At 46.6% G+C, this 27,769-nt stretch overlaps 1 protein-coding gene across 6 annotated transcripts in view; it reads left to right on the top strand.

Annotated features, from left to right (window-relative positions):
* Positions 1-207: 207 nt before the first annotated feature.
* Positions 208-27,769, top strand: part of MSI2 (musashi RNA binding protein 2) — a 245,916-nt gene continuing 218,354 nt past the window's right edge. For 3 of the 6 annotated variants that reach the window (XM_074160788.1, XM_074160787.1, XM_074160790.1), the window contains exons 1-5: positions 273-334; positions 560-600; positions 833-914; positions 1,435-1,519; positions 5,852-5,893. In XM_074160788.1, the coding sequence (XP_074016889.1) occupies positions 273-334; positions 560-600; positions 833-914; positions 1,435-1,519; positions 5,852-5,893 (312 nt within the window). Of the gene's footprint in view, positions 335-499; positions 601-832; positions 915-1,434; positions 1,520-5,851; positions 5,894-27,769 lie in introns of those variants that run through there. The other 3 variants (XM_074160785.1, XM_074160786.1, XM_074160789.1) reach the window with 3 other exon arrangements.

Raw genomic sequence — 27,769 nt, 5'->3', positions numbered from 1 at the left:
GAGGAGGGGGGGAAGGGAAGGGAAAAGGGGAGAAAAAAAAAAAAAAAAAAGAAAGAAAGAAGAAAATTTAAAAAAAAAGAAGAAGAAGAAAGGAAAAAAAGCCCCCCCCTAAAAAAAAAAAAAAAAAAGAAAAAAGGAAAGAAAAAGCAACCGGAGCGAAGAAGAGAACCGGGCCGGGGGGGGGGGGGGCGGGTGAGGAGGGGGGGGGGGGTGGGGGGGTGTCCTCTCAGGGGCTGTCGCTCGGCGTGGATCGCTGCGGGCTCCGCTCGGCCATGGAGGCGGACGGGAGCCAGGCTACCTCGGGGAGCCCCGGCGAGGCGCAGCACGACCCCGGGTAAGTCGGCGAGCGGCGGCGAGGAGCGGGGCGGGAGGGGAAGGGGTGGGGGGGGGGGGGGGGAGGCCGGCCGACCGGTCGGTCGGCCGGCCTTCCCCCCCCCCCCCCCACCCCTTCCCCTCCCGCCCCGCTCCTCGCCGCTCCGCTCCGCGCCGCCGTGAGGTGCCCCGTCAAAATGGCCGATCCCGCACCGGCGTTCAACTCCGCTCTCTTCTCTCCCTCCAGCAAGATGTTCATCGGCGGCCTCAGCTGGCAAACCTCACCAGGTAAGGACCGCCGCACCCCTCTCTCCCCACACCCCCCTCCTTTTCCCCACGCCCCCCCCCCCCCACCCCTTCACACACGTACCCCCCCCCCCCCCCCCCCTCCCCTCCATCTTCCACCCCGCGTCCCGCCGCGCCGGGGCCTGCCCGAACCCACTCCCCCCCCCCCCCCCAATTCCCCCCGCTCCTTCCCCTTCTCCTCCTCTGCCTCTCTGCTTCTCTTCTCTCTCCGCAGACAGCCTTAGAGACTATTTTAGCAAATTCGGAGAAATTAGGGAGTGTATGGTCATGCGGGACCCCACCACCAAGCGCTCCAGGTAAAACAAAAAAAAAAAAAAAAACAAAAAAAACCAAACCACAACAAACCACCGCCCCCCCCCCCCCAAAAAAAAAAAAAACACACAACAACAACAAAAAAAAAACCGCCGCCCACCCGAGGGGGGGCGGGTTGACAAACTTCGCGAGTTGGCGCCGGGGCGGGCGGGCACCCCCCTGTCCTCCCCCCCCGGGTCCCCATCCTCATCCCCATCCTCATCCCCATCCTCATCCCCATCCTCATCCCCATCCTCATCCCCATCCTCATCCCCATCCTCATCCCCATCCCCACGCGTTGGGGGGGGGGGTGTCTCTCCGCGCTCCCCACGCCGCATCCCTCCAGGAAACAAAGCGGCGGGTCGGGGGGCTCGTTACCGGCGGTTTTGGGGAAGGGGAAAGGGTTGGGGAGGGGGGGGGGGAGGACACGGCCATGTATTTTTATGACTTCTCTCCTTGTGGCTGGTTCTCATCAGGACCCCCCCCCCCCCCCTTCCCCATCCCCTCGCTCTTTGTCTCCCGCAGAGGCTTCGGGTTCGTTACGTTCGCGGATCCGGCGAGTGTAGACAAAGTCCTGGCCCAGCCGCACCACGAGCTGGACTCCAAGACGGTAGGTCGGCGGGGCGGGGGGTGCCCGGAGCCCCCTCCCTCCCCCCCCCCGGTCCCCCCCGGCCGTGACCGGCGACCTGCCGGGGACCCGGCCCGCGCCGTCGCCGGGGTTTGCGGGGCGATGTCACGCTGTCATTGAGCGGGGACTTTGCGTGCGTGGGGGTTTTTCCTTTTTTTTTTTTTTTTTTCTTCTCGAGTCCGCCTGTAACTTACAAAAAGCGGTAACTTTCCTTTTTTTTTTTAAATCCGGATTTAGCCGTACCGACCGATGGCTCCTCCCCCGGCCTTATATTTTATTGAGCGGTGACATTGAAAAAATTGTAGAGTGAAATCCAACTTTTTTTTTTTTCTTTTTTTTTTTTTGGGGTGTTCTGCTGCAGAACGCTTTCTGCGGGGAACTTTCTCCTTCTTTTGGTTGATTATTTATTTATCGGTGCACGCGTTTCAAGGTGGGAGTGACTTAGTGTCAAATCGTAAAAGCTGCTTCTAAGTGTCATTTCCCAAAGTCATTTTTTTTTTTTTTTTTTTTTGGAGAGGTCCCCCCTCACCTGTGATGTCAGGGCCCTTAACGAAACATCGGTGTTAATTAATGGGGAGCTGTGCCGGAGCTGGAGAGCAGCTGTGGTGGGGAAGCACAACTCCCAGTCTGTGGTTGTTTCTCCAGAGCATTTTTCTACCCTCATTCTCCAGTGGGTAACATAAGGAAAGCGTTCCTGAGATTCAGCTGGTTTATTTATATTTAATAAATGTTACATTGTTACATTTGCCTTTTTTTTTTTAAAAAAAAAAAAAAAAAGGCAAACCAAACACCTGGCTTAGTTTGGCTGCTTGGGGGCGCGTTTGTAAGTTTCCCCCCTGACCTGACACCTTTTGTTTGACCCAATACCGAAACCACAGGATCGGGCTGTGTACCTTCAGGCCCTGTTTTTCTCCCTCTGTGACCAAGGCCGCGCAAAAAGATGAAGTTTTGGTGCCTCTCTACTTTCTCGCAATTTTTCAGCCTCGGGGAGGGTGGAAGGGGCGGGGGGAAGGACACTGGTAGAGGTCACTGTGGCTGTGGTGCTGGAGGGGGTCGCGTTTTGGGAAGGGAAGGGAAGGAGGGTGTTGGAGAGAGCTCCCCCTGAACCTCTCCGGTGTGCTCCTTGCTGCAACTGTCTTTTATAGCCCGTGTTCTGGATCTCATAAAGGTTTTATTTTAACATGAGCGCAGTGTTAGGAGGAATCCTGTCTCGCTGCTGGAACATCTTGCGTGTGGCTGTGTGTGTGAGATTATACTTAAATGAGGAATAGAAGAAGCAGGGAGCAGACACGAGTGTATGATTATTTTTAAAAATGGAATTTCTATGAAAACAAAAAAAGCGCAGAGCCCTTGTAGGAGCAGGTGGAATCTAGTGTTTTAATTCGACCTACAAATTCTGCTGGGCTTGTCTGAACACGTAGCCCATGCTTTCACATGCCTTAATAATTTGATTTTAGGTTTAATCAGATATGGTAAAATAACTGATTCCACTGTGCTCCTGAGATTAAACTCACCAGACTTTTCATGTACAGCTATATTCTCTATGTGTTTTTTAAAGATAAATTTAGATAAGAAGAACAAAGGCAAACAGTATGTTGAACGAGGGTTTTGAAAAATATATATATAAATCACGGGAGGACACCCTGTCATATTTCTGCCTATAATTAGGTCCTCCCCCAGCTTTTCTGCTGTATCGCAGTCTAGTCCCTGCAATGTATTAATTTGCTCTTCTCTGGGGGAGGGGTGAAAAGCTTGACCAGGACAAAATTGGCCTCAGTTTTGATTGTGTGATAATGACTGAATCAATCCGAATAAGAAATCGACCTTAGAATCAGTAGCGCAGCTTAAAAGTAAAGCAGAAAACTAGCCAGGATCCCTTTCAGCCCTTTATTTGTAGACGTATTGTAGTAACTGTTCTTTAGTATAACATAGCATTTGACTCTGTTTCAACGTTCAGCACAGGAGGCAGATCGGTTGGGTATTGGCATGGAAACGTCGCTCTTGTTTACAGTTACGTTAAAAGCTTTGTTTAGGTAATGGCCATTCATATCAGAAATAGTATTATAGTCATTTCCTAGAGGATTTGTAGATACAGTAAGTAGAATTGTACCTAACTAACTAATTTTTTTATTTTGGTAGAAGTTTTTTTTGTTTGTTTGTTTTTTTAATTTATTTATTTTTTTTGGTTGTTTAAATAGTTGACAGGGTTATGCAAAAGGTATGGATTTGCCACGTTGATTGCTGGTGTTCCTCCTCCAGCGCTGATGGTGTTTATCCAAAGAAGGTTTTGTGAAGGAAAGTGCAGTTGTGGAGGAAGGGCTGTGGCTGTGATGCACATAACTCCGTGCTCTTTGAGCTGACCTTCAGAAATGAACGGGCCGCTTCGGAGTTTAAGGGCTCTTCCAACTTTTTACCGGTGGGACTTTGCGGGGGTGTCCTTCTGGTGGGACTGGTGTTCTTTGTTGGGAAAACTTTTGACTTTTGAAGCAAATGTAGAAATGTGCATATTTGCTCCACCTTTGGGTATCGCTGTGGAAAATCCATACCTGTTGTATTTCCCTGGTAGACAAATGCCTAGTCAGTGCTGAATCTATTTGTAGATAATGTTAATCTCGATGAAAAGGTTAGCTTTCTAGATAAAGAATTTTACTTTTTATGCTTTTTGAACAATAAAGTGGCATGTAATCGCTCATTTCTCAGGTGTGTCCTAAAAAAGATACTACATTTGTATCTGATGTAGACAAATCAGTTTATCAGTTGCGCATCAAATGTTTGTGCTGTTTCCAATTTTGACAAATTAATTGAGTAATACTGCTTTTTAGGAGAGGCCCGTGGTTATTTATCAGTGACAGGAATATTTATCATCATAGGAACAACAAATACCACATGGAAACATGTCCTTTTCCCGATCAGGGTTAGCTGGAGGGGGGAAAACCCCAAGAAAACCCAACCCCAAGCCACGAAAGAAAGCCTCTACTTCTAAATATGCCTTACCACCATCAGGGTTAGTTTCACCAGTTTGTTCCGTAGTCAGAGATGACACTGAAAGCAGTCACAAGTTGCACAGCTAAGGTAAGATTTAGTCCTTTAAAAAAGCCTTTTCCAGACTCTCTCTTTAGAACCCGTCTGCGTGCAGGTGCTGCTAAAGACAAGAGGTGAAACCAGCAGCACGTAGACGTTTTATTGCAAACATTTTTAAAGATGACAATTTAAGACAGGCAGTTGTTTAAAAGGTATGAGGTTTTTTTTTTTACATCCAGGCCTGCGTCTGCAGTGGTGTCTTTTTGCTTTTAAGTAATTTTTGAATGGTAGAGGAGAGTCCCTTTTTAAAGATGACCCACGTAGAAGTTGTTTCTTAAAATTGCAGAGTTGCTGCAGAGCGGACACGCTTCCCAATGTATGCAGCGCAATGGGAGTCAATGCTGCATCTTAGGGGAGCGTTGGGTAAAACAAAGGTTTTTCTTTTTTCTTTTTTTTTTTTTTTTCTTCCTTTTTGTCTCTGTGGTGGCCTGCTTCATTCAAGAATACTTTAGGTAGCTCCTTCATGGAAAATATTTTTTTTTTTTTTTAATTTAAGAACTTCATTTCTGCTGCTTTAAAATGCCTGTATGTTTCATTTGTGTCTTGCTCTCCCCTCTTCCCACTTCCTCCCACAAATGCCTCTTTCATGGCTCCCATATATTCTTTGAGGGTGAGCAAACCAGATCGATTAGGCGTATCGTTATGAAGGGTAACCTTGTTGTCCTTCCAGTGTTTTAGTTTTAATAGCCGAAATGTGAATAATTTGACTTTGTGTTTTGCATTTCCTTTTTCGGGGTGGTGGTGCTAGTCAGTTGACAAAACAAAGCAGGAAAATAAAAGGAAAAACAAAGTAACCCCAAACCCAACTGAAGGAAGGTGCAGGTGTCAAAACCAACAGGTTAAGATCTCGATCAGGAATGCTGGCCTTCGTTCTGCGCGCCCTCCAGAGTATGGAGATAGTGTTCAGCGTGCAGCTTTGGGTGTAGAGGCAGCACCCAGAGGCTAATACAGAGCTCGCCGAGCACCAGCAGAGGCTGTTGCCCAGAAGGTGCTGTAGGAGATGTACAGAAGAGATGTTTTCTTCTTTTCCCTTCTCCCTCCCCCCTGCCAAGTCCCCCCAGACAAACCCAGACTGTGATCCATCAGTTCCAGAGTAGTTCTAGATGACCCAGTGTGCTGAATTACAAGCCTGAGAAATGAGGGATTAATAATTCAGTGATTAAAAAAAAAAAATAAAATATATGAATTGACAACAAAAGCTATCTTGTTGATTTCCCCTTTCTTTTTCCTCAGATTGACCCTAAAGTTGCATTTCCCCGACGAGCACAGCCTAAGGTAAGTAGGAGGATCGATAATAGGATTTTAGGCACACAGAGAATCATTGTTGCCAGGCAGTTCAGGTTTCAAACGGGGAATTGGCAATGAAAGCTTTTAAAGCCGGAGTGCATGGCGTCTTAAGGGTATCAGCGTATGGCTGTGAAACTACAGGAGAGCTGCTTTGTGCGGGGTTGTGTGTCTCCACTTTAACCGTCTCCTGGCGGGGTCCCGCTCGGCCGCGGCTGGGGGGGCAGAGCCCTCTCTGGCTCCGCGGGGAGGTCGCCGCCGCCTCGCTGGCGTTTGCCGGGCGATTTTCTGCAATATGTTTTGCATGGTGTTTACGAAGAGCGCTCGGATTAAGTGCAGACTTCGGGCTTGTTTCGAGCTGAGCTTTCGGTTCCTGTGGTTGTGACGGATGGGAATATATCTCTGCCTTCATTGTTTGCAAATTTTCTTTTGTATAACTTCAGAGATGTGTTTTGGAGACTAATAAGCGTTGGATAGCAAGTTCCTGATGAAGCCCTGAACTCTTCAGGCCACGGGGTATTCTTTTGCAAGAACAGTGAAACAATGAGCTCTGAGGCTCTGATCCGATCAGGCTGGCTGGGAAAGTGACCTTCTTCTTCCAGGGTGCCCTTGCCGTGGCGCGGCCGGTCTCCACGCAGGGACAGAGGGGCTGTAGCCGTGTGCCGAGGAGCTCTGGAATAGGCCTGGGTGCCATTTCTGCTGGAGGAGGAGCTGTTGGTGGGATTAGAAGTGGTTGGTGCTCGTTAGGCTGTGCCTAACGAAAACACATCAGTTTCAAAGCCAAACCTGCCCTCAGTTGTGAGTTCTGAAAGGCAGAGGCTGAAGGGAAATTTCTGTCATTGACTTTTTTCTTTTTTGATTTGTTTTTTTGAGAGTCTGTTGGAAGAACGTAATTTCGCTGGTGCGTGCCACTCGTGCACGCTCTCAATTGTGTTGCGTTACTCCACTATTCTGGTAAAAAGTGCCCAAGACAAGGCTGCAAAGTTGAGGACTCGAGTCAGTAAGGAAAAGTGGTTTAATGTTGGTGGCGTGAGGCCACCTGAACAAATTCAGCCGAACAATTTTATTGCATGTAGCTCCTCATGAAAGCCAGCAGTTTAATAGCGTGTGGAACCATGGTGTTAAATACTGTAGAAAACACGCGCCTAGGAAAAATGATGTGTAATTTAAGAACCCTAGGCATGTAGCAGGGGAGATGCTGGTGATTTCTCTAAAAGAAAAAAAAACAAACACAACTACACAAACCCCAAATCCAACGGCCTACTTGCAGAATTTTAAACCAAAGCAATGCAGTCAAATATTTAGAGGTGCTTTTCTTCATAGGACATATCTAATAACTAATTAGTGAATAATAACGTGCCTGGCTTGCTTCTGTGCTGAGCACAGAGTTTATAGTTTGTGGGGTTTGTGGCTTCTGGATTATGTTGTTGGATTAATGCTGTCTTTAAGGTACAACTTGAAGTTATCAGAATTTTGAAGGGTTTCATAATTATAGCATGAAGATGATATTGCACTGTGGCTAATGTTCCTTTCCCCCTTCCCAATACCTTTTAAAGGCTTATTTACATTTTAAACTGTCTTCAGTTACCAGTTATCTGTTTCTGCAGTGGTATTTGTAAAAGTTTATAATGCTTGCAACAGAGCTGTTAAGCTGTCCCATGTGATTTCTTCTATAACAATTAAAAAAAACAGGGCATGTCTTATGCCGTGGATATTAGCGTGTTAAATTTTCTTGTTAAAGAGTGCAAAATCAGGTCATTTTTACAGAGGGGATTTTGTTTTTCTCCACGTAGTTGGTGTTTTATTTTTTTTTTTCTGTTTGTTTTTGGTAATGGACATCTTTCAAGTGTGGGGCAAATCCTGGAACGTAGGCTGGATTCCGCTCCTAGCAGGAACTCGCTCTCTCTGGAGAGGTCAGCAGTGTCTGTTTCTGCTTTTTACACACTTGTCCTTTCTGAAGCGTTGGGATTTCTACAGGGCACTTGGAAAAAAAAAATCTTAAGAGTGAAAGGAGCCTTATCAGGAAACTGGAGAAAATCAGATGCAATAAAGAACAGATTTTACATCAATTATGACGTATTATTCAGGACTGCATTTCATAATATGGGGGTTTTGTTTTCTGTTTTTTTAATTAGATACTGAATGAAGGTTTTGGACTCTAGTTGTTCATTTATCCCAGTTGAATACCAAACACTCAGCGTTAAAATGTGACTGTACTTTAGTCTAATTAACTAGCTAATGCTTGGGTCTGTGGAGATTAATGGCATTTAATGAAATGTCTCTGTCTCTCTTTACATGCAAAGGGAGATTTTTTTTTTCTCTCTTTTTTTCTTTTTTTTTCCTGAGTAGTCTTCCTTCCTGGTGTGCTTGGCAAAATGGGGATTGGCCCTTTTTCCAGTGGTCTTCCTGGCAGTGACTGGGTGCTGAGGTGGAGGCAAGGCGGCGGGTGCGTTCCCTCTTCTGCAGACAGACCTTCTGGCAGCTTTTCTCCATCCATTCCCTTCCTTCGGGAGCCCTTTTGGCCTGCCTCGGCACGATTAACTCTTCACTGGGCAGCGGCTGTGCCAGCTCTCGGGCGTCCTTCGCCTCCTTTGCTGGATCCCATGCTCGCTGCCCTCTGTGAGGTCACCCTCACTGATTTGTGTGTTGTCCCCCCCGCTTCGGACTGACATTAATTGGCCAGTCTTCCCCTTTCAAACCATAGCCCAGTAAAAACGCTTTGTTTTGGACTTTTTAAACTGCCTCTCTGTGATTTGACCCCTCTCTGGGGATGCATATTGGTTGGGGAGGGAGAAGTGGCAGGTTGTAAGAGCAGAGCATTCTTCCCTGGTTTTCTTGGAATGACCCTCGCAGAAAATCCTGGGTGGATTACGCCCCGTGTGTCATCCTGCTCTCCTCCCAGAGTCCAGGACGACTCCAAGCTCTTGTTTTAGGGAGTTTGCTGCAGGGGTTTAACTTGTTGAGATTCTGGGATATGGCTGACAGCGAGATGGGAAGAATATACGTAGGCTTTCTCGTGGCTGCTGTTCCTTGATAAAAATCTGTCTTGCTTCCAAGTGCTGGAAGGCGCTCTGTAACAGTTGATCATTTATAACTCTGCTGACTTAAAAATCCTTAAAAAGCAGCAGTGATTGGTGGGGTGCTAGTATTGTACCCCCCTTTTGAATAATGAAGACTATGAGGATTTGACTTTTTAATATACATAGCCTGTCAGTTCTGACATTACTTGCTATATTAGGTTGGAGAAGCCTTATCAAATTCAGCATGTTCATTAGATATTTTCAAATGTAAGCAATTTCCACCCTCCCTCCCTGGCCCCCCTTGGGGATTTATTTAAAAAAATGAACCAAAACAAACCTGAAGAGCAAAAGGACAGCAGCCTCAGTCTGTGAAGAAGCTCCTTGGCCACAAAAATACCGTTGTGTGACTTAGTGGTGTTAGAAATTTGGATGCTTGGTCGTGCAAAGCCACGTATGAAATAGAGGCAGAAAAACTTCAGCCCAGGTTGGACTAGATGATCTTTATGGTCCCTTCCAACTCTAAAAATTCAGTGAAGTTAACCGCCCACTGAGTTGTATTTTGTGCTCGGGTTCCTCCAGGATGGGACCGAGGTGCCTGTTTCTGGCATTTACTACAGGGGCATCACGCGAATGATTAGGAATTGTTCGGGCAAGTCAACAAGCTGGAACTACCTGTCGTAGCATTTGGTGTCCCTCATTGGTATTGTGTGTGTGTGACCTGCTGCCAGTGGGCGGTGTCCTTCCTCTTCACCGGTTTAATAAAATAAAAAGGACACGCTGATGACTGCTGCTTGCTCCTGGAGGTGGCCGGCATGGGCTGTGCCTGGGGGCTGGATGTCCAGCCTCCTGTCCTGACGACCCGGAGGAGAGGCCGTTGTTGGAACGGGCTTCCCAGGGCAGTGGTGGAGTCACCATCCCTGGAGATATTTAAAAGACAGGTAGAGATAGTGATGGTTTTTGTCAATGTTGGGTTGATGGTTGGACTAGATGATCTGAAAGGTCCCTTCCAACCCAGACAATTCTATGATAAGATTGTGTATTATTTAAATATAATATTAATTATTATATAAATAATATATATATATAAATATATATATATATAAAATAAATAATAATTATTATATAAATATGTGTATTTGGGATCTAATCTCCATGGGTTGGGTGCTGTGTTCTGGTGACCATTTGGTCACAAAATAGCAAAAGGGCTTTATTCGGTGAGCAAAGCCCTTTGATAGTCTGATGGTGATGCTGAATACCGATGTTTTTATTAGAAGTATTTTATCCTAACAGAGGACAGTGCAGAACCGATAACTGGTTCTGGCATCTCCGTGCTCCAGTCAGTCCGTGTCACTGGAAAGTGTGCGCACCTCTGCTGTGGACCGGCTGGTTTCCTGCCTAGCCCTGCACGTGGGCTGTACGGGGTGCAGTTGTGCACATCTCTTCCTCCTTCTTTGGCGAAAAAACAGTGTCAACAGCTCTCCTTTCATTGGAGTTGCCCCTGGTTAAGCCCACGTGAATCTGGCTCTTCCAGAGCAGCAAATGGAGGGCATGCCCTTTTGGAATAACACCCAGGCTAACCTGGGATATTTTTATTTTATTTTTTTAAAGCCAACCAGTGGATTTGGGTGTCTGATTCCAATTAAGTTAACTGTGGGTGGGGTGTCAGCATCCCTTGGCTGCCTGATAAGCATGAGCCAGGGTAGCAGAGAGAGATTTTATTCCAAAGCAAATGATGGACCTTGAAAATCAAGAGTTCTGTTGTTTGTTTCCTCCCCTGCTTCTGCCTGTGAACTCCTCCAGGTTAGTCCCGCTACTTCCCATCTTATTTTAAGTATTGGGTAGACTTTGAAGTCTTTTTCAAAAGAATGTGAACTGAACACCCTGGCAGAACTCAGGATTCTTCCTTTCCTGCCACCCTTCCTTCCCCACCAGGCTGTAAAGAGTAGCAAGGTCAGGTCTTTTCTCTCATTTTTACTTTTTTTTTTTTTTTTTTTAAAAAAAAAAAAAAAACCTCCCTGCAGGTCTGGATGAAGTAAGAGAGGAACTATTTCCTGCTCTTGGCACTGGGCATAGATGTGTACCTTAATAATACCGCTGTATCTTCTGCATACAGAGTAATACGAAGTCCTTCCCGGGTGGTACGAGGGATTTGCTTTGTTTGGCGGTTGGGTTTGGTTTTTCTGATTTTTTTGGGGTTTGTTTGTTTGAATCGGTTTGGTTTGTTTCACAACATACCTGTCCCTGAGCCCCAGGCATCGGATAGTCAGATGGAAAAGTCGGTAGGTCTGAGTCTTGGCTAATCAACCCAGGTCTTCTCAGGTAGTAGAGGACTAGGGTTTTGAAACCCTTTATTCATGGGCTCAGATTCTTGCTCTCTGCGATCTGTTCAGGACAGACCATGATCTCTGTTCTTGGCTGGTGGCAGCGAGAGAGAAACGTGGCCCTGCAAGGCGTTCTGTGGCGTGCAGTGAGTTTTACCAGAAGCAAGAGCTGAGATGGATTTTTGTGATTTTGTTGTTTTTGGAGATGTAAACATTTAATTCTTCTCCCCAGCCAGTCAGGTAGGTTGCTCACGTTGTCCTTAATCACCCCAGACTATCTTGTACTTGTGTAAAATGTATGTATTTCCATTATCATTGCTGAAGGATGTCTTTCACGTTAAGAATCGTCCTAATGTACTTTCCTTCCCTTTGACTTACTGCTAACTATAAATTAAAATTGAACATCATCTAACTTGGGATTTGTTTGTGGTTTATTTGTTTGTTGTTTGTTTTTTTTTTTCTACATTCCCCATGCTTTTTTGTATTATTGGATTATTTTTAATGGTACCTACCTACTTTTGGCACCAACACCTTTCTGCTTGGCTGTGCCAGGGAAGGTTGGGAAATGAGGGAGGTGAGGGGAATGGAAGAAGAGCAGCACACTAACACCCTTGTGCGTTCTTCCCTGCTTCCAGATTGAGTACATCTCCTCTGCAAAGTGCTGAGCCTCTATCAGCCTGGGGGTAGGTCTACTAATGACTGATCTAAAACCATCAAATTCATTTATTTGTCACTGCCAGTGACAGGCCAGTTAATGCTAATGGATTCTTTTTTTAGCCTGTTGACTCTGGTGATAGTCTCATAAATGTTGTGAAATCCAAAGCATTAAGGGAACTTGCAACTTATTTTTAGAGGAGAGCTATTGAAACAGGGTGACGTGGTGTGTGTAGATCAAGGTGTACGTTAACGTTGAGAAGGAAAAAGAACAACTCTGTATTTCATTAAGCCATAGATGTCTTTGCTGTTCCTAATAGTTATTTGACTTTTCAATTGTATTTTAGTGTTCTCTTTAAACACATTTTAGGTCATGCTATAAAGGGAGGAGAAGCTGTAAATAGAGCCAGTCATCTTAGGAAAAAATGGCTTGTTTCAGAAAATGGTTCATCTGCAGGACCTGAATCTTCTCTGTCCCTATTGTGCGAAGGCACTTAAGCATATACTTAAGTTGGCATAAGCATGTGGGTAAGTGCTTTGCTGAATCAGGATGGACTAAAAGCACATTATTAAATGCTTTGTTGAACTGTGGAGCTGTAGCAGAAAAAGATTAAAAGATTATTTTGTGTATTTGGCAGCACTTTGTCTATGGTCCGTCCCATCACTTCTCTTTCAGAGACAGCCAGTTTCATCTCTCCCATTTTCCCCCCTTCACCAGAGGATCTCACTCACAAGAAAATATTAATCTGCTCTTTCCTCAAAAAAGTGATTGCAAGGTCAGTGTAGCATCAGACTTAAAAAAAATTAAATAAATCATTGTCTAAGCTTAATTTAGTCTCTAGCTCTGCAATCACACGTTCTATTTGCCTTAGTCACTGGAATAATTCTGTAAACTATGTGAGTAGTGTTAAACGTGGCTTAGGTTTCTGAGATACTATTGCTGCAGAAGTTGTGGTTTGCTGAGTAATTTGAAAGTTAATGTGAGTCTCTGTAGTCAGATCAGCATGCGGTATTAATAAGTTACTGCTAAACTTTGGCATTTTGCTGCTCTCCTGTTGAAAATGTTTCCTTTATTTTTTAAAGTGCAGAGAAAATCTGAAGAATGTTAGGAAGTTCTTCTCCCCTGCTCAGTCATTCCTCGTGCTGGGACATTGTTGTGACCGGGGAGGCTTAAACTAAGCATTAAGACTGTACTTCGGGAACTTTGTATTCTAAAGGACCCTGCTCTGCTAAGACTTATGTGGCTCTACACACGAGGAGTGGTTCCAGGGACCTCAGTGAGCACAGTTAGATGTGGACGAGGCTTCTTAATATGTTGATGAAGTGTATGTGGCAAGCAGGGTGAGGGAAAAGAAGTATTGACAGCAGCAAAGAGCGTCGTTCCCTCTGCCCTTCCCTCCCCGCAGCAGAGACTTGCATTAATTTCCCATTGACTCTGATGTACAATAGGGAAGAGGTTTCAAGCTGACTAAAGGGGCAAAGGTCCAAGAAAACTACTGTAGCAAGAACTGATGCAGAGTGACAGTAATGAGGTGGCCTGGCAGGTGGGAGGGAAAATGGTGGGGTCAGGGAAGGAAACTAATATCTAGTGAATTAAGTAGTTCCCAGGGTTTGAAGTTGTTAAGTCCCGTTGGTTTTATTTTCCTCTGTATGTGCCATACAGCTATGAGATACGGCTGGAGAAAGGCCTCCTCGGCTGGGAATGTGGGCATTGTCCCGGTGCAGCTCCGGTCCTGGTGGTTCAGGGCTGGGTTGCTGGGAGTGCTGGTGTTCCCAGAGGATACAGAATTCTTCTGTTCTGTCCCCAAACCCGCACTGTGCCGTTTTCATTGGTGTTTTAGTACTCCTGACTCTGAGCTCCTCTTTGTGGTGCTGTGTGGGTCAGTTGTGCCTCAAAGAGAAGGTGAGGAACACAAGGTGAAGAAGTGTTTTGAAAATCTGATTTATTTAAAATAGGGACTGTGAAGTGCCTGCAAGACTTCCAGCTTCTTGAATGTTGGTGGAAAGGGAATGCCTGCTAGATAGAGAGTCAGTAGAGGTTTTTATAACAATTGCTGAATAAACATTGTTCAGGAATCTTCCCAAAAGGTAGTTTGGTGTGGTGAGTAAAGAGGTTGCAAGGAGCCGAGCGTTTGTCCCAAGTATCTGTAAATCCCGCTGGACTGAGAGGTATCGCTCAAGTCAGAGGCTTTGGTTTGTGGCAAAAGCTTGTTGGTGCTGGCAGAAGGTTTGCTGTTTGTTGCACTGCTGGAAAAAGGTGTTGCTGAAGGGGGTGTTGCTAGTGATTTTTCTGCGGTGCCTACTGAAAGAGTGAAACTTCTCTATAGTTTTCCATTTGGCCACGATATCAATCATTTATGCTCAGGGATGCGTTGGAAGCTATGCCCTGCTCTGAGCAGAGCCTGACAGACACTGAGCATTTATCCTTTTGCCAAAGGTTTGCAAAGTGTTGTAAATGAGTACAAAGATGTTCATTTGCTGGTGAATTTTGCCTGCTTCTGGTGTTGTGTTTGGCAGACCTACAAGGCCTATAGAAGCGCTGTGTGCTCAGTGAGTTGTGGAAGGGAACAGAAAACATTGAAAAGAAATCTGAAGGTAATGCTGAGATGTCAAATACGATAGGAATTTTCTGAGCACAGGGGGGTATTGCCTCACCTTTTGGTGTGGGGCTGCTACTGACCGTTGTGTTGGATGGTGTCAGGCCACTGCTCCCTGCCACGTCCTGAGGATCCCTGTAAGCCCCCCTCAGATACTGGAAGGGGCTCCAAGGTCTCCCCGGAGCCTTCTCTTCTCCGGGCTGAACCCCCCCAACTCTCTCAGCCTGTCCTCACAGCAGAGGGGCTCCAGCCCTCCCAGCATCTCCGTGGCCTCCTCTGGACCTGCTCCAACAGGTTCATGTCCTTCTGATGCTGGGGGCAGAGCTGGATGCAATACTCCGGGTGAGGTCTCACCAGAACTTTCTGTAACTCAACTTCATAACTGCAGCCCTGGGTGGATGGCCTGCGCTCTGCCCTGTTCAAATAGTATTCGGTGAAAAAGCCCCATGTAAAACCTGCTGTGGTAATGTCCCTGGACCACTGGGAGCTGGGTTTGGCCACTGAGGAAGCAGAGCATTGCCGTCAGTGAGAGTGTGGTCTCTTCTTGTTGTAGGAGCCCTGATAAGAACCTGTCAGGCCTGATGCCGCCGCTGAGGCGGGAGAGGCGGAAGGAAAAAGGGCAACCAGGGATTATCCAAAACATCTCAGCTTTGGATGAGGCAGAGGACACAGCCATTCCCTGACGCCTGGGCTCGGTACCGCAGGGTCTGAAGGAGATGTTGGCAGCGCCCCGGGGTGATGGGAAGGAAGTGTGTGAAGCGAAGCAGTATCATACCCTGCTGGCTTGTCTTTGAGGGGTTAAACTGAAGGGGTTTTGGTTGGTTTTTTTTTTTTTTTAACGACTTTTAGATTGGAAAATGTATAAGGGAGGCCCTGTCTGGAGCAGCAGAGCGTTGGTGTGCGGCAGAGGTTGTCACTGCTGGCTCCCCAGGTTCCTGCCCTAGGCCCAGGCTTCCCAACAGCGGCGGGGAGGGGGAAGCGAGATAAGGACGCCAGGCCACAGCCTGTGAAAGGTGGTTTGTGGTATGAGTTATGGCTAATGCCGGTCACACGGTGGTTACAAACCAGCCCGGGGGCTGGGGCGCAGCGCTGGGAGGCAAGAAGTGGGGCGGGCGTTGGGTTTAAATGGGCTCAGCGGCGTGTTGCAGCACAGGGCCGGTCCCGCTGCCCTCAGTAACGAGAGGAGAGGAGGAAGCGCGCTGAGCTGCAGGTGTCCTGGAGTCCCTCTGCCTCCAGATAAGCGTTGGCTCCGCTCCTCCCCGCAGAGCTGGGCGCTCAGCCATGCCGGACGCTCCTCCGCCCCCGTGGTCCTGCTTCTGGAAGCCGGCTTTCTCCTTTGTGCTGCCTGTTTCTCTCTGTGTGGCCCGTCGTTCCTCCCTCTTGGAGCTCGGAGGGGTGGCTGTGGTGGTCCCTCCGTCTTACGTCCTGACGTGTTTCCACTGTGAAGCATGGATGGGCCGCACCATAATTGCTGGCCTCTGTTCCCTCTGCCCGAGCGGGAATTTCCTGCCCTGCCATCCCGGGGGTGGGTGGATGGTGATGAAAAGCACCTGGAAAGAGTCTCCTGCCACAGTACCTTTGTGCTTTAAATTCCTGACTCACCTAATCCCGTGAACTGTGATCAAAGCAGCAGGTTATGTGTGTGCTGTGCCTGGCAATTTATGTATGAAGAGGGAGCTGTGATCGTCTTCTCTGATTTCTATTTTTTTTTCCTCTTTCTCATCTGGTCACATCCTCTATGTCATTAATCTTCTGGATCAAATACAATGATAGTTGAAAGTCCTCCATAGTTATGATTCCTCCAAAGTTTTGTGGCTTTGATTTTAGTGTAGTTATTAGAAGTCAGTTTAGATTTCTGGACCTCTGTTTTGTCAGTATCTCCAGTGGATATTTTACTAGGGTCATTCCTCTGTCAAATACGTGTATGCAATAGGAAAAGAACAAAATACAGAATAGAAATAAAAAATTAGAGCAATTTAGTTACCAGTCCAAAGACTTTAATGCTAAAGAGCCATGAAGAAACTTTATTGGAACTATAATTGCAGACATAAGCAGTGATTATCTGTCTTCATGCTTTTATAGTCCCCATCACTGTCATCTGAACACATGAAGCTGATGAGAGTGTTTGCAGAACGTTATTCAGCTGGCACTGTGTAATCCTCATCTCTTGCAGTATGTGGAAAGTAAAATAAAGTGTCAATTCATTTGAAAATGATGGCGAAAGGAAAAAGGTGGGGGAGGACAAGTATTCTTGCAGAAAACATAGCCTTATTTCATCCAGCTTGCAGCTGAAGGAATGCAGTTGACAGGGTAAGCTGCTTTTATGGACGTGGTCAAAAGAAATTTTGCTTTTTCTTAATGTTCTTGGAGGTCTTGAGCAGGTGCAGCCCTTCATCTACAGAGGGTGCCTCCCTTTGTTTCCTTGAGATGTTCTGAATTTCCTCCAGCTGAGAGAAGGACAACAGCACCTGTTTGTCTTGTGCTCCTGAGAACTGGAGATCGTTGGATCAAGGCAGACAAATGGATGCTGCCAAGCGCTTCTTGAGGTGGAACAGAGATCAGAGAGCAAGTCCTGAATTGCTTGGCCTGATTGTTGGCGCTGGTTATGCGGGTGAAAATGTTCTCTGGGCTGTAAAGAGGCAGAGGGAGGAAGAGGTAATTCAGCAGTTGTATGCAAGGCTTGTTTCCTGCTGCTTGGCAGGCCTAAAGATCTGAAATTCTTGGTATTAAGTACCCGGTATTTTTTGGTGAGCTCTCTGGGCGCTTTGGGGGACTGTGTACATGACGTGGTGCTGCTCTGCAGAAGGGGAGCTTGCGCTGCTGGTACAATTGAGTGACTAGATCTTACATGGCATTCCTGAACCGTAATTTGGTGCCCATTTTGTAAAGAGGCTTTTAAGTTGCTACTGCCCTAAGAAATGTTGAGGGAGAGCCTTTCTGTGTATACGCGCATAAGGAGTGGTGTATGCAGAGGTCTGGCATTTTGCGCTGAGGTTGGTAATCCCAAGATGGGCACAGACTTAGATGGTTTGAGTTTACTTGACCCAGGCCAGTGTTAGTGCTGTCCTTTCTCTCCTGCCGTTAGTGCATCTCAGGCAGGTGTGTTCCTTGCCTGAAGTCAATTTGTAATTTGGAATTTTCATTGCTGTCACCTGCCCAGGGTTACCTGGGAGGAATGAGACAGGAGCCAGAAGTCCTGGGATCTCTTCGTGAGCAGTATGTGAACAATCCAGGGCTAAGTTTGAACCATAAGAAGGTAACTATTTTGTGGATGATTTTTGGGTAGGGGAGGCACTTGTTGGACAGGAAATTGGCTATACTTTTTTCCTTTTTTTTTTTTTTAATTTGGAGTCTAAAAGACAGCTATTTTGAAGGAGGAAAATAGATGCAGAGGAATCCAGAACTTCTAAATCTTTTTATTTGCTCTAGCGCTGAATTGGACCAGGTAAAGAAACCACAATTGGCCATGTATGTCTTTGGTGGACTTTTCTGAATTTCTCAGTGGTGATTGTCTTTGCTTTCATTGAAGTTAGCAGGAGTTAACCACTAACTGCTGTTAGAACAGGTCAAAGCAAAGCTCCTAAATTGCCTAGTACACTCAAGACCATTTTTAAAACCAGAAAACTACTAGTAAAGTGTCTAGGTAGAAAAAGAAGTAGGCAGTGGAGTTTCTGGAGATGTGTGCCTGCCATCCTCTAATTGAAATCAAAATGAGAGTGATGTTTTGAAAGTTTCTGGTCTTCATCTTAGTGAGCTGCCAGTGAAAAACTGATTCTTGGAAAAGTTTTATTCAAAATGTGGTTGCAAATCTGTGGGTCACGTGTTCTGGAGACCAGCATCCTACTTTGACCAAAATGGCTTGTGTGCTGAAATGACTTAAACTACTTTAAATCTGACCCTTATTCTTATCATATGGAGATGAGGTACGTGATTGTCATCACCCTTGTTTTATGGATGTGGAAAGCAGAAGTGCTGCTGGTGTGTTCTGCAGTCCTCGGAACGGTGGGAACCACTGGTGCCTCGGGAGAGGGCGATTCCAAACCCGATGTGGTGCTGGGGCTGTGTGGCGTGTTCCAGGCGTTGGTGAAGAGAGGAGACACGGGGCTGGGGAGCTGCCGTCCCAGTCAGTGCCGTGGGAGTAACTCTGCGTTTTGCTCGGTCCCCATGAGGTGACGAAGCTGTGTGCAGAGAGTGTTGCATCACTGGGGACGGGAGTGAGTCAATCATGAAAACCCTCTGTAAAAAGGCTTTTGTAGCTCATACTGGCTTATTAGAAACAGTTGTTCGGAGTAGGCATGGTTTCACTGGGCATTTGAAGCATCTTAAGAATGATAGTAGTGGTGCTCAGAGTCTGAGGGGGGCACAAGCAGACGTTGGGGGTATCACAGAATCACACGGGGTTGGAAGGGACCTCTGGAGATCATCTAGTCCAACCCCCCTGCCAAAGCAGGTCCACCCAGAGCGGGTTGCACAGGAACATATTCAGGTGGGGTTTGAATGTCTCCAGAAAAGGAGACAGGGTAGACTATAAAATGTTGAAGACGGAGGGGATGAGTGCCCAGAAGAGCAGACTGGATGCAGCACCCCCATCCCACATCTGACCCACGCTTAAAAACCTGTAGTGGGCTTCTGTGGTCTGGGGCAAGAAGGGGAAGGAAGGAGTATCCACCTGCTCCCTGCCGGGGTCTGATGAGTGCTTGGGGGAGGCTGTGTGTGTTTGCCAATATGTGGCATCATAAAGTGGTGGGGAAAGGCAGGGCTGTGCCCGAAGGTGTGCCGGTCAACTCGGGTGCTGTCTGCGGCGAGGGGAGGCAGCTGGAGCCGGCAAGACAGCGCTCTCTGCTTCTTTCTGAGCAGCACTTAACCTCTGTGGCTGCCTCCGTCGCTGTGAAATGCTGCTTTTTATGGCCACCGCTGCTGCCGTAGCTCTGAGCGCCCTGGAACGATGCTGTCCTTGGCACGCAGAGGACCTGCCGTGTGGCACGGCTGTGGAGGAGGAGAAATTGCAGCCCGGGCTTCTGGTCCCAAGCTGAATACCCCAAAGACCGTGCTGTCCTCCCTCCCTGCTGCAGGCTCCTCGGCCAGGCGTGCTGGAAGCTGTAATTCATGTGCTTTGGGATCCTTTGGCCGGCAGGCGCTGTAGAAATGAGGAGTATCATTGTGTTTTATTGTGGCTTCTAAGAACGCGGTGTGTTTGTGCTTCGGGGAGCCCCAGGGGCTTTGTTTTTCACCAGGCCCCAGCTATTCTTCGGTAGAGCCTTCCCAGAGTGTGATCTAGTTCTGCCCATTAGGAGAGAGAGACGGGCCTGACGGATTTCTGCTCCCTGCTGCATAATAAATCTGATACTAAAATTAGTGCTGGTCTCCCTAGGCCATAATTCTTGCTGAGATTATAGAGAATTGTGTGTGCAGAGAGGAATTGTGGTTGTGTGTGTGTGTTTGGGTGTTTTGTTTTTTTTTTAATAACCTTGAGTGTCCAATTTCCAGTTTTTTTACTTAACCCCCCATCTTTTTCCCCTTTTCCTCTCTTTTGGGAAGTGCTTAGCCTTTCTGTGTATTTTGGCTATTTAAGCCTCTGTCACTGCAGGCAGATGAGTTCCTTGGGAGCTCTTCTGAAGGTTTTGTAATTGAGTCTTTTACCACGGCGACAGGATATTATTAACCTTCAGTAAAGCAATTTATTTCATACTCCTTTGTGGGGATAAGCCTTTTTTCCCCCAGGAAAATATGTATGTGGGAAGGGTTTTACGTACAGGGGTAGCTGGACTTGCAGCAGTGATTATGATTTAAAAAAAAAAAATAATAATTTACTGAAAAAAAAAAAGGCAGTTCTGTTTGTGTCTGTTTAACAGAAACCTTTGGTCCTGAATGACTCCTGTCCCTACCCCAGTGTTTTATTTTAAAGAGCGTACTTTTTGTCTATCGCTGGCTTTGAAAGGAGGTTGTATTTCATTTTAGAGCTCTAGCTATTTAGCCCCTGTGAGCAGTAAAACATTTTGTTTTCATCTTTGAGACGGCCTTAAAAATGAACTGAGAGCTGGAGGGAGGAGTTCCTCGCGGGGTCTCCCTCTTGGCTTGGCCTTTGCCCTGAAATCAAATGCAGACTAGTCCAGAAGTCGTTAAAGATTGGGTAGCTCCTAGAATAGCAATTTCCAGCGAGCGAGCAGGAATGCTGGATAAGTGGCCAGCCTGGCTGAATAACTTGTATTTTCTATTGAGCGTGGTGACAAAGGCACCGTTCTGGGACTCGGGGGCTCTGGGCTGGGCTGTTACCAGGCTGTTGTGTCACTTCATCTCCCGGTGCCTAAATTTTTATTTGAAAAAGAGGACGAGAATGTTTCTTTTCCCGTGTCTAGTTAGACTTTGCTTTTTACTTCAGTAGACTGTTAAACTTTTAAAAAAAAAAAAAAAAAAAAAAAAAAAATTAGCAACACGCTTGTCCTGGTTTGTGCCTGACTTGAAAACTTTGCACTGTCGCAGAGCCTGCCTTCTAAGGAGTTCACCGTGGCTTGCGGTATAGATGTGTTCTTTCAGCAATTATTTTAGGTAGAGCGGTGGTGTTACTGCCACGTTATACGGGAGAGCTTGGACGAGAGGTACAGTGCCTTTGTCCAGAGCTTTACCTTTGTTAACACACTTGGATCTCTTGGTGCCGTTTGTAGGCTTTGATTGCAGAGTCATCCGTTTCTCTCCGCTCAGCCTCGTTAGCATGCTGAACTGCTGCCTGGCTACTGAAACGGGCCTCCTGGAGAAAGTATTTTGGTCTGTGAGGCTTTCGGTGACCTCTGTTAGGGCGGTCCTCCAGAACCACCCTCTCCCAAGCTGATCTTCCTGCCTTCTGCCACTTTCTGATTTTTTTCCGGATGCGTTTGGTTATTTTTATCCAAACTTTCTAGCTTCAGTGCTTCCATCCCTTTTACATTAGATGGGCTTTTCCACGGGCTGTGTCAGAAAGCTGTAACTCCAGACCTGAGGAATACTCACCTGCTTTTGCTTTGAGCGTGGGCTCCTCGTGGCAGGGGCTGTGGGGCTGCTCTGCAAAGAGAGCCCTGCCGGCTCGGTGGCCTGGGCTTCCAGCAGTGATGGCAGGTCTAGCACGTGTCTTGGTGCCAGCAGGGAGGAAAGGCTGCTGGTCCATTGCAGTGCCTCTGCTAGTCCTGCCATCTCCAGCGGGAGGGCACTGGGCTCTACTGGTGTCCCCAGCTCACGTGGGCTGAGGTTATGTACCAGGGGATGGGGTGGAGAACAGGGTGGTTGGAGAAAGGATGGGTCTGAGCCTTCCTTAGAAGGCCGGGGACACCCTAGGGATGTCCTAGGGACGGCGGGCATACCACATTCTCTAGGGCGTCCTGCTGGTGGAAAACGCTGGTGATAAATAGGTTTTTTTGGGGGGGAAAAGCTGAAGGCCTTTTGTGCATGCTGTCCTTTGGCACTGGTGTGCACAGGTTTGCAGAGTAGACTCGCCCCATTGAGGTTATGGGTGTCTCTGTTTTGTCGGTAGCACTGAACTGAGATTTTTAAAAACAAAGATAAATGCCATGACCTTGCTTTTATACTGCAGTCTTCGAACTGCAGTATAAAAAACTTTAGACTTCAATGTGTCTTCTGCCCAGCCCAGCCCAGGGCAGTGGTGGGACTGCTTTGGGGAAGCACAGAGCCTTCTCCAGAACCTGCCTTCCTGTCGATGTCTCTCTCGTGCCTGGCCTGTGCTCGACCCCCCGGGGAAGGGGCACTTTCTCGAGCTCCTTCCACCTCTGCTAAAATTCCAGAGACAAGTTCCATGCAACACAACTTTTTTGTCATCAGAAGACTTTTTGGCCCCTTCAGGTCTTGTAAAACTTTGCAGATGGTAGATTTATTCTTAAATCTTCCACCAGAAACTCTTTCTATTTTAAAAATGCTTAAAGTACCTCCCCCCACCCCCCCCCCACCCCTCTTTTACTATAACTCTTGTTGTAAAGGAGCCCCACAATCTGAAAAAAAAAATTTATTTTTTTTCTTTAAAGCTTCCCCACCAGAGATTTAATTAAAATATTGTGAAAGGCAGTCATTGAAAATGAGAAACCTTTTGAGTGGAAGGCACCCTGATTTCCCTCCGCGGAGCTTTTTGTCACCATAGAGATGAAAAGAGAAGCTCAAAATTGCACTTTCCCCTTGTTGCTGCCAAGGGGACGGGGCTGCAGGTAGCAGCTGGAGGGCTGGGGGGGACTGGGGGGTACTGGGGGGGCACGGCTGGTCCCGCAGGCGTTAACTCTTTGCAAGGCACGGGATCGGGATTTCCTTCCCCGGTGGAAGCGTTTCTTCTTAGTTTATTATTTGGTTTTAATTTCCTGTATTCAGGGCTGGAATTTATCTGGGCTTGTGAAGGGGAAGGACGAAGGCGCCCGTCCTTTTGTCTCCATAAAAGCATAACTAAGCAACTTTGTGCGTGGCGTGGCCTGTCGGGTCCGCACCGGGGCTCTTTGGAGAGGTCTGTAAATCACTGTGTTGTCCTGGAGGTGTTTATCCAGAAAGCGGAGAGGAAACAGTGTTGGAATCCCAACTTGGCCTTTTAAATTTTATCATGTTAGCGTATAAATCAAAACTCTTGCTGCTCTGCAGTGGGGTTCAAGCCTGTCTGATTCTTACTTAAAACATCTAAATGTTGGAGTCTTTTGTTTGTTTTTATTTTAAAATAAATAGGTTAAAGTGGTTTTGGTTTTTTTTTCCCCTTTCCTTCCAGTAACCCCTCTGGAAGTGCAGGGATTAGTAAACCAAAAATACACGCTGTGAGTGATAAAACTGCTCTGATACAGTTTCAAAGACAGTCACGCAAATTGAAGATTATTGGAGGGTACGTAACGCTGGGCAGTGTTACGCTTTTAATAATTTTAAAAACAAATTTTTCTCCCTAATTGAGTGAAGAGCAAGCTCAAGTGGATTCTTGGCACAAACATCTCAGACAAATGAAAGTAAAATGTATATTCAAGCTGTCTGCTGTTGTATATTTTACACCATACCTGTCTCTGTGCCTGATCTCAAATGGACATAATGGTTTAATTTTAAGCTGTTTGAGCGAGACCTGTTGTGTTTAAACTTCCAGACAGAAAGTGAACATAACCCGTGTAATGGCATTATTAATAGGGAGTATTACCAAATTGTAATTTGCAAATTAATGGTTTAACTCTGAGATTAAATATACAGCTGTGTTCTTGTGTAATGTTACGAGACAAAATTAGATCAAGTATTTAAAAACAGAAGGGCCTCATCCAAAACCAGCGAGTGCCTTCCCTGGGGCTTTGCTAAGTTTCACGTTGAGCCTTTTCCACCCCGCAGTGAGGTTGCAGACCTGTAGCACCAACAATCTTCCTTAAATGTGTATGTGCCCTCAGGAGCGGGCTGTTCACATCGGACTTCCCGAGATACCGGTGTATTTGGAGCAAAATGATAAAATCACTTGTCTCCATGGTGGTGGTGAGTAGGGCCACCCATCTGATGGTTAGGTTCAGCTTGTACCTGGCAGGCTGATCTCGGCAATGCTGTTGTACACATGTATTTGAGTTCTTGCAAGATTATATATAAAACTTTTAAATGAGACAGTATTTGGGAGCTAGGCTCGGCTCTGATGCAATTTGCCCTTGTGCTTTCCTTGACTGTTGTTAATAAGAAGTGCTGGCCTAAATCAGTGTCTTGGAGAATCATCGATTCACTAATTGCAGATAATCAAGTCCCTGCTCACGCTGAGACCACTTTTGTTTTCTGCCATTCCGCCAGGATTCGGGCAGCGTCTTCCAGCCTTTGACGTAACCCATAAAGTGGGTTTTTGAGCTCTCATGTTGTTAATTCTCGGAGGTGACGAAATTATCGGTAGTCAGGCTTGATAAACAAGGAGCTATTGTACCACTGACCTTTCCCGCTCAAAGGAGATGCGAAGGTCAAGGCTTGTGGGTTGATTTGGGGGACAAGGGGGTGCTTGGAGAGCTGTGGCCACACGGGCTGTGGCAGCGCTTGCCTGGAGTCAGTGCTGTCCTAAGCAGTTGTTTGGCTGCCCCAGCCTGTGGAAATGATTCCAAACACATGCCATAGTTGCTTCTGAATTTATTTTTCAGATGTACTTCTTTCCCCTTCTGGGTTCAGTTAGGGAGGATGTTTCTGTGCGCTGGAGATTTTGCAGATTATGTTTAAAATGAAGCAGGGACTGATGGAAATGTTTGCATCCTGCAGTTAGCTCAGAGGTGAGGGGAGGAGGCTGCTGCTCTGTAGTGACTTCTCCTAAGTGTCCCATCCCATTGTCACAGCGGGCTGTGCGTGGGTGCTTTGTGTGTCCTCTCCAGCAAACCACCCAGTGCTCCTCAGGCCTTTTTTCCATTCCCTCGCTGGATTGAGTCTCGCAGAAGGATGTGGAAAGAGGGGCAAGAGGTGCTAATGGCTGGCAGGCTTTTCTAATGACTTCATGTAGAACAGCCGTTGATCCCAGACCATGGAAAAACAGGAGGAAATAAGAGCCTTTCTAAGGAAGACCCCATTAGCTGTTGGGCATCCCTTCTTTTTGTAGGTGTTGGTCTTCTGGGTCAAGGAGAGCAGGGCAAATCCTCTTAAACTCCCCTTGCTTTGCTTTGCAGGTGGAGAAACCGAGCGTATTGCCTTGGCTGGAGCATTTTGCAAATATAATGCGGGTTTTTCCTTTTGTCCAGCTGGGTGGGAGCTGATGCCGTGTGCAGGGCAGTGGATGCCTCGGAGGCGGAGAAGCAGGTTTGCTTTTTCCAGTGTGCCCTGCAGGGATTTACAAGCGGGATGGAGTGTTTAAATAGCAGAGCCAGAACCATCTTCAGCCCTGCACGTGTGCTCTGTGGTCGCTTGCTGCATAAAGCCTGTGCTAGCAGTGGAGAAGGGGGTGATGCAGCACGTGTTGGTGGTACACAGGGAGGAGGACGGTTGTGTGAGTCTCGGGGGCACACAGGGATGCGGAGCGAGGGGTCCCCAGCCCGGAGCCAGTTGTCAGCCACGCTGCCTCTTTAAAGCCAGCCCCGGGGAGCAGATGATCACTGGACAGCTTAGGTTAGATAATCTCTTCTGGGTTTAATGTCAGGCCTCCCTGAGCCCCATCCAGCACCAGCTTCCAATCTGGCTCGTAATACTCCTGAATGTCCTTTTAATTTTTTCTCTTTATTAATAGTTCTCTTACTGTAGTGCACTCTCTCCCTGGCTTTGTGCGGTATGCGTGCCTCCGAGTTCATTCCTCTGCTCGGCAAGGTCTCCGCCGCCCGTGCCTCCCGCTCCTCTGCCAGCCCCGAGCTTTTCACATGTGTTTGCTTTGCTAGTTCCAGGGGCGTTTTGCGAAAAAATGTTGTGGGGAGGGAAGTGGGAGGGCTGATCAGGGATGGAGCCTGCACCATGAGCTGGCTGTTCCCATTTATGAATGAAGCTCCTGAGGCTGTGGGGGAGGAATGGAGGCCCGGATAGAGAAAACCAGCGCAGTGGTGGTGAAGTGATGAAGCTGATGGTGAAGGTGAGATAGGAGAGGCCACAGCCGGCCAGCTCTGGCTCCACCTGGATGGAGTCCTTCTCTTTGCAACCACAGATCTGTCAGCTGGACTAAATTTTTTTTGAGTGACAGTGCTTTGATGCCAGTGCTTTTTCCCTCACTCCTGACTCCATAAGTAGGCGCCTTTGCAGTTATTCTCCACTCCTGCTCGGATTGTCACTAATTTCTTGTGTGTGTCTTGATGGCTGGCATTTTTCTGATAGCCCTTGCACTGATTATGTCAATGTCAGCCATTATTTTTATTTAAAATAATAACATAATTTAAAAATATATGCATACATATATACATACATTTGCAGAGGGGAGGATGAACTGAGATGTCATTTCAGATCCAAGTCTGGGAATCAAATAGAAACCACAAAATATGTGTGTTTAGAGTGGGCTTGTGATTTAGCAGCAACCTCAAGCGCTCAAAATACTTCTGCGTTCCCTGAGACAGCTTCTCTTACATTGGCTGTTGCGTAACATTCTCCTGTCGGTTAAAGCAGTTGAAAAATATTGCAGGAAAAGTATTGAACGCATTGTGAACATCAGTGCGTTGTAGCAGCTGTTTAAAAAAATAATAATAAAAGCATGAAGAGCAGAGAGCAGAACCCAGAGAGTGCTTTCTGCAGGCAGGTCGGTAGCATGCTGAACCAAGGGAGAGGATTCTGAGCTCCTGGTGTTTTTTGGTCTCCTGGGTTCTTGATTTATTTTTGCTGGTTTACGTGATGGCTTAGGTAGGAGGGAGGCAGGAGACAGGTGAGGAAAAAAGTTGGGAGGTGGGCAGGACGGATAGGTTTATTGCAAACACAAGCAAGTGTTGCCCTTGGCACCTTGTACGCTGGTAGCTGGTACTTCCGAAACTCTGATTGTGAGTAAATTATGAAGCAAAACTGATAATGCCATCATGATCTTGACTGTGAGCCGAACAGTGCAAAATCCAGCAGTATGTCTAAAAAACCCCAAAATAAACTGCAAAGTGCCGATAATGCAGTCGGCTGCTGCTATTTGCTCAAGTGGGGGATTGCAGTCTGCGATCCCTAGGTGAGTAAGTCTCTAAATTGTATTCAGAGATGGTATATGGATTAGCATTATTTCCCTGCATAACATGAGGGAGCAAGAATCCAGGACCGTTGTTTTATTTTGTTTGTTTATTTTTTTTTTAATTTCAGTTTATGGGCTTAACATTTTGGGCTGTGTCGTTTTGCTAGTAGATGTGTGCACATAGAAGTCAAGACCAAGATGCGTGGGGAACATTAATTTTATTTTATATATGAATATATGTATGAAAACACACACATAATGGATGTCAGAATCTCTTACGTATTTGTGTTTGTTCAAGTGTACAAGAAATGTGATTGACACCAGTGGAAAAGGGAGAGGGGAAAGCGAAATGAGTTATAGCTTTTGGTCCCTAAACTGCTATTTCTTACTGTATCCTGGAAGAGCCTTCATACTAATGATGCTGAGCAATAAATAACACAGGGAAGATTAATAGCTGCCTATGGTAGCAAATTATAGTTGATTTATTGCACATAATATATACAGGTGCAGCTAATTTAATTAAACACAAGACCTTTTTAATGCTGGAAAGACATCCCCCTCTACAAGCGAAACAGCACTGTGGTGCCGTAATAAGGCTTTAAGTGAAATAAGCAGCATTACAAGCAGAGCTCTCGTTGGGCTGATCAGCCTCGCCTCTATTTGGGGGAGGGAGTGTTTTTTTCCATAGCCATTAATGCTGCTTTAAGTCAACTTAATGCTGCAAC

The sequence above is a fragment of the Numenius arquata genome, chromosome 18, assembly GCF_964106895.1.
Source record: "Numenius arquata chromosome 18, bNumArq3.hap1.1, whole genome shotgun sequence".
Lineage (NCBI taxonomy): Eukaryota > Metazoa > Chordata > Aves > Charadriiformes > Scolopacidae > Numenius > Numenius arquata.
Note: the sequence above shows the minus strand (reverse complement) of the source record. Positions and strands in the feature narration are given on the sequence as shown.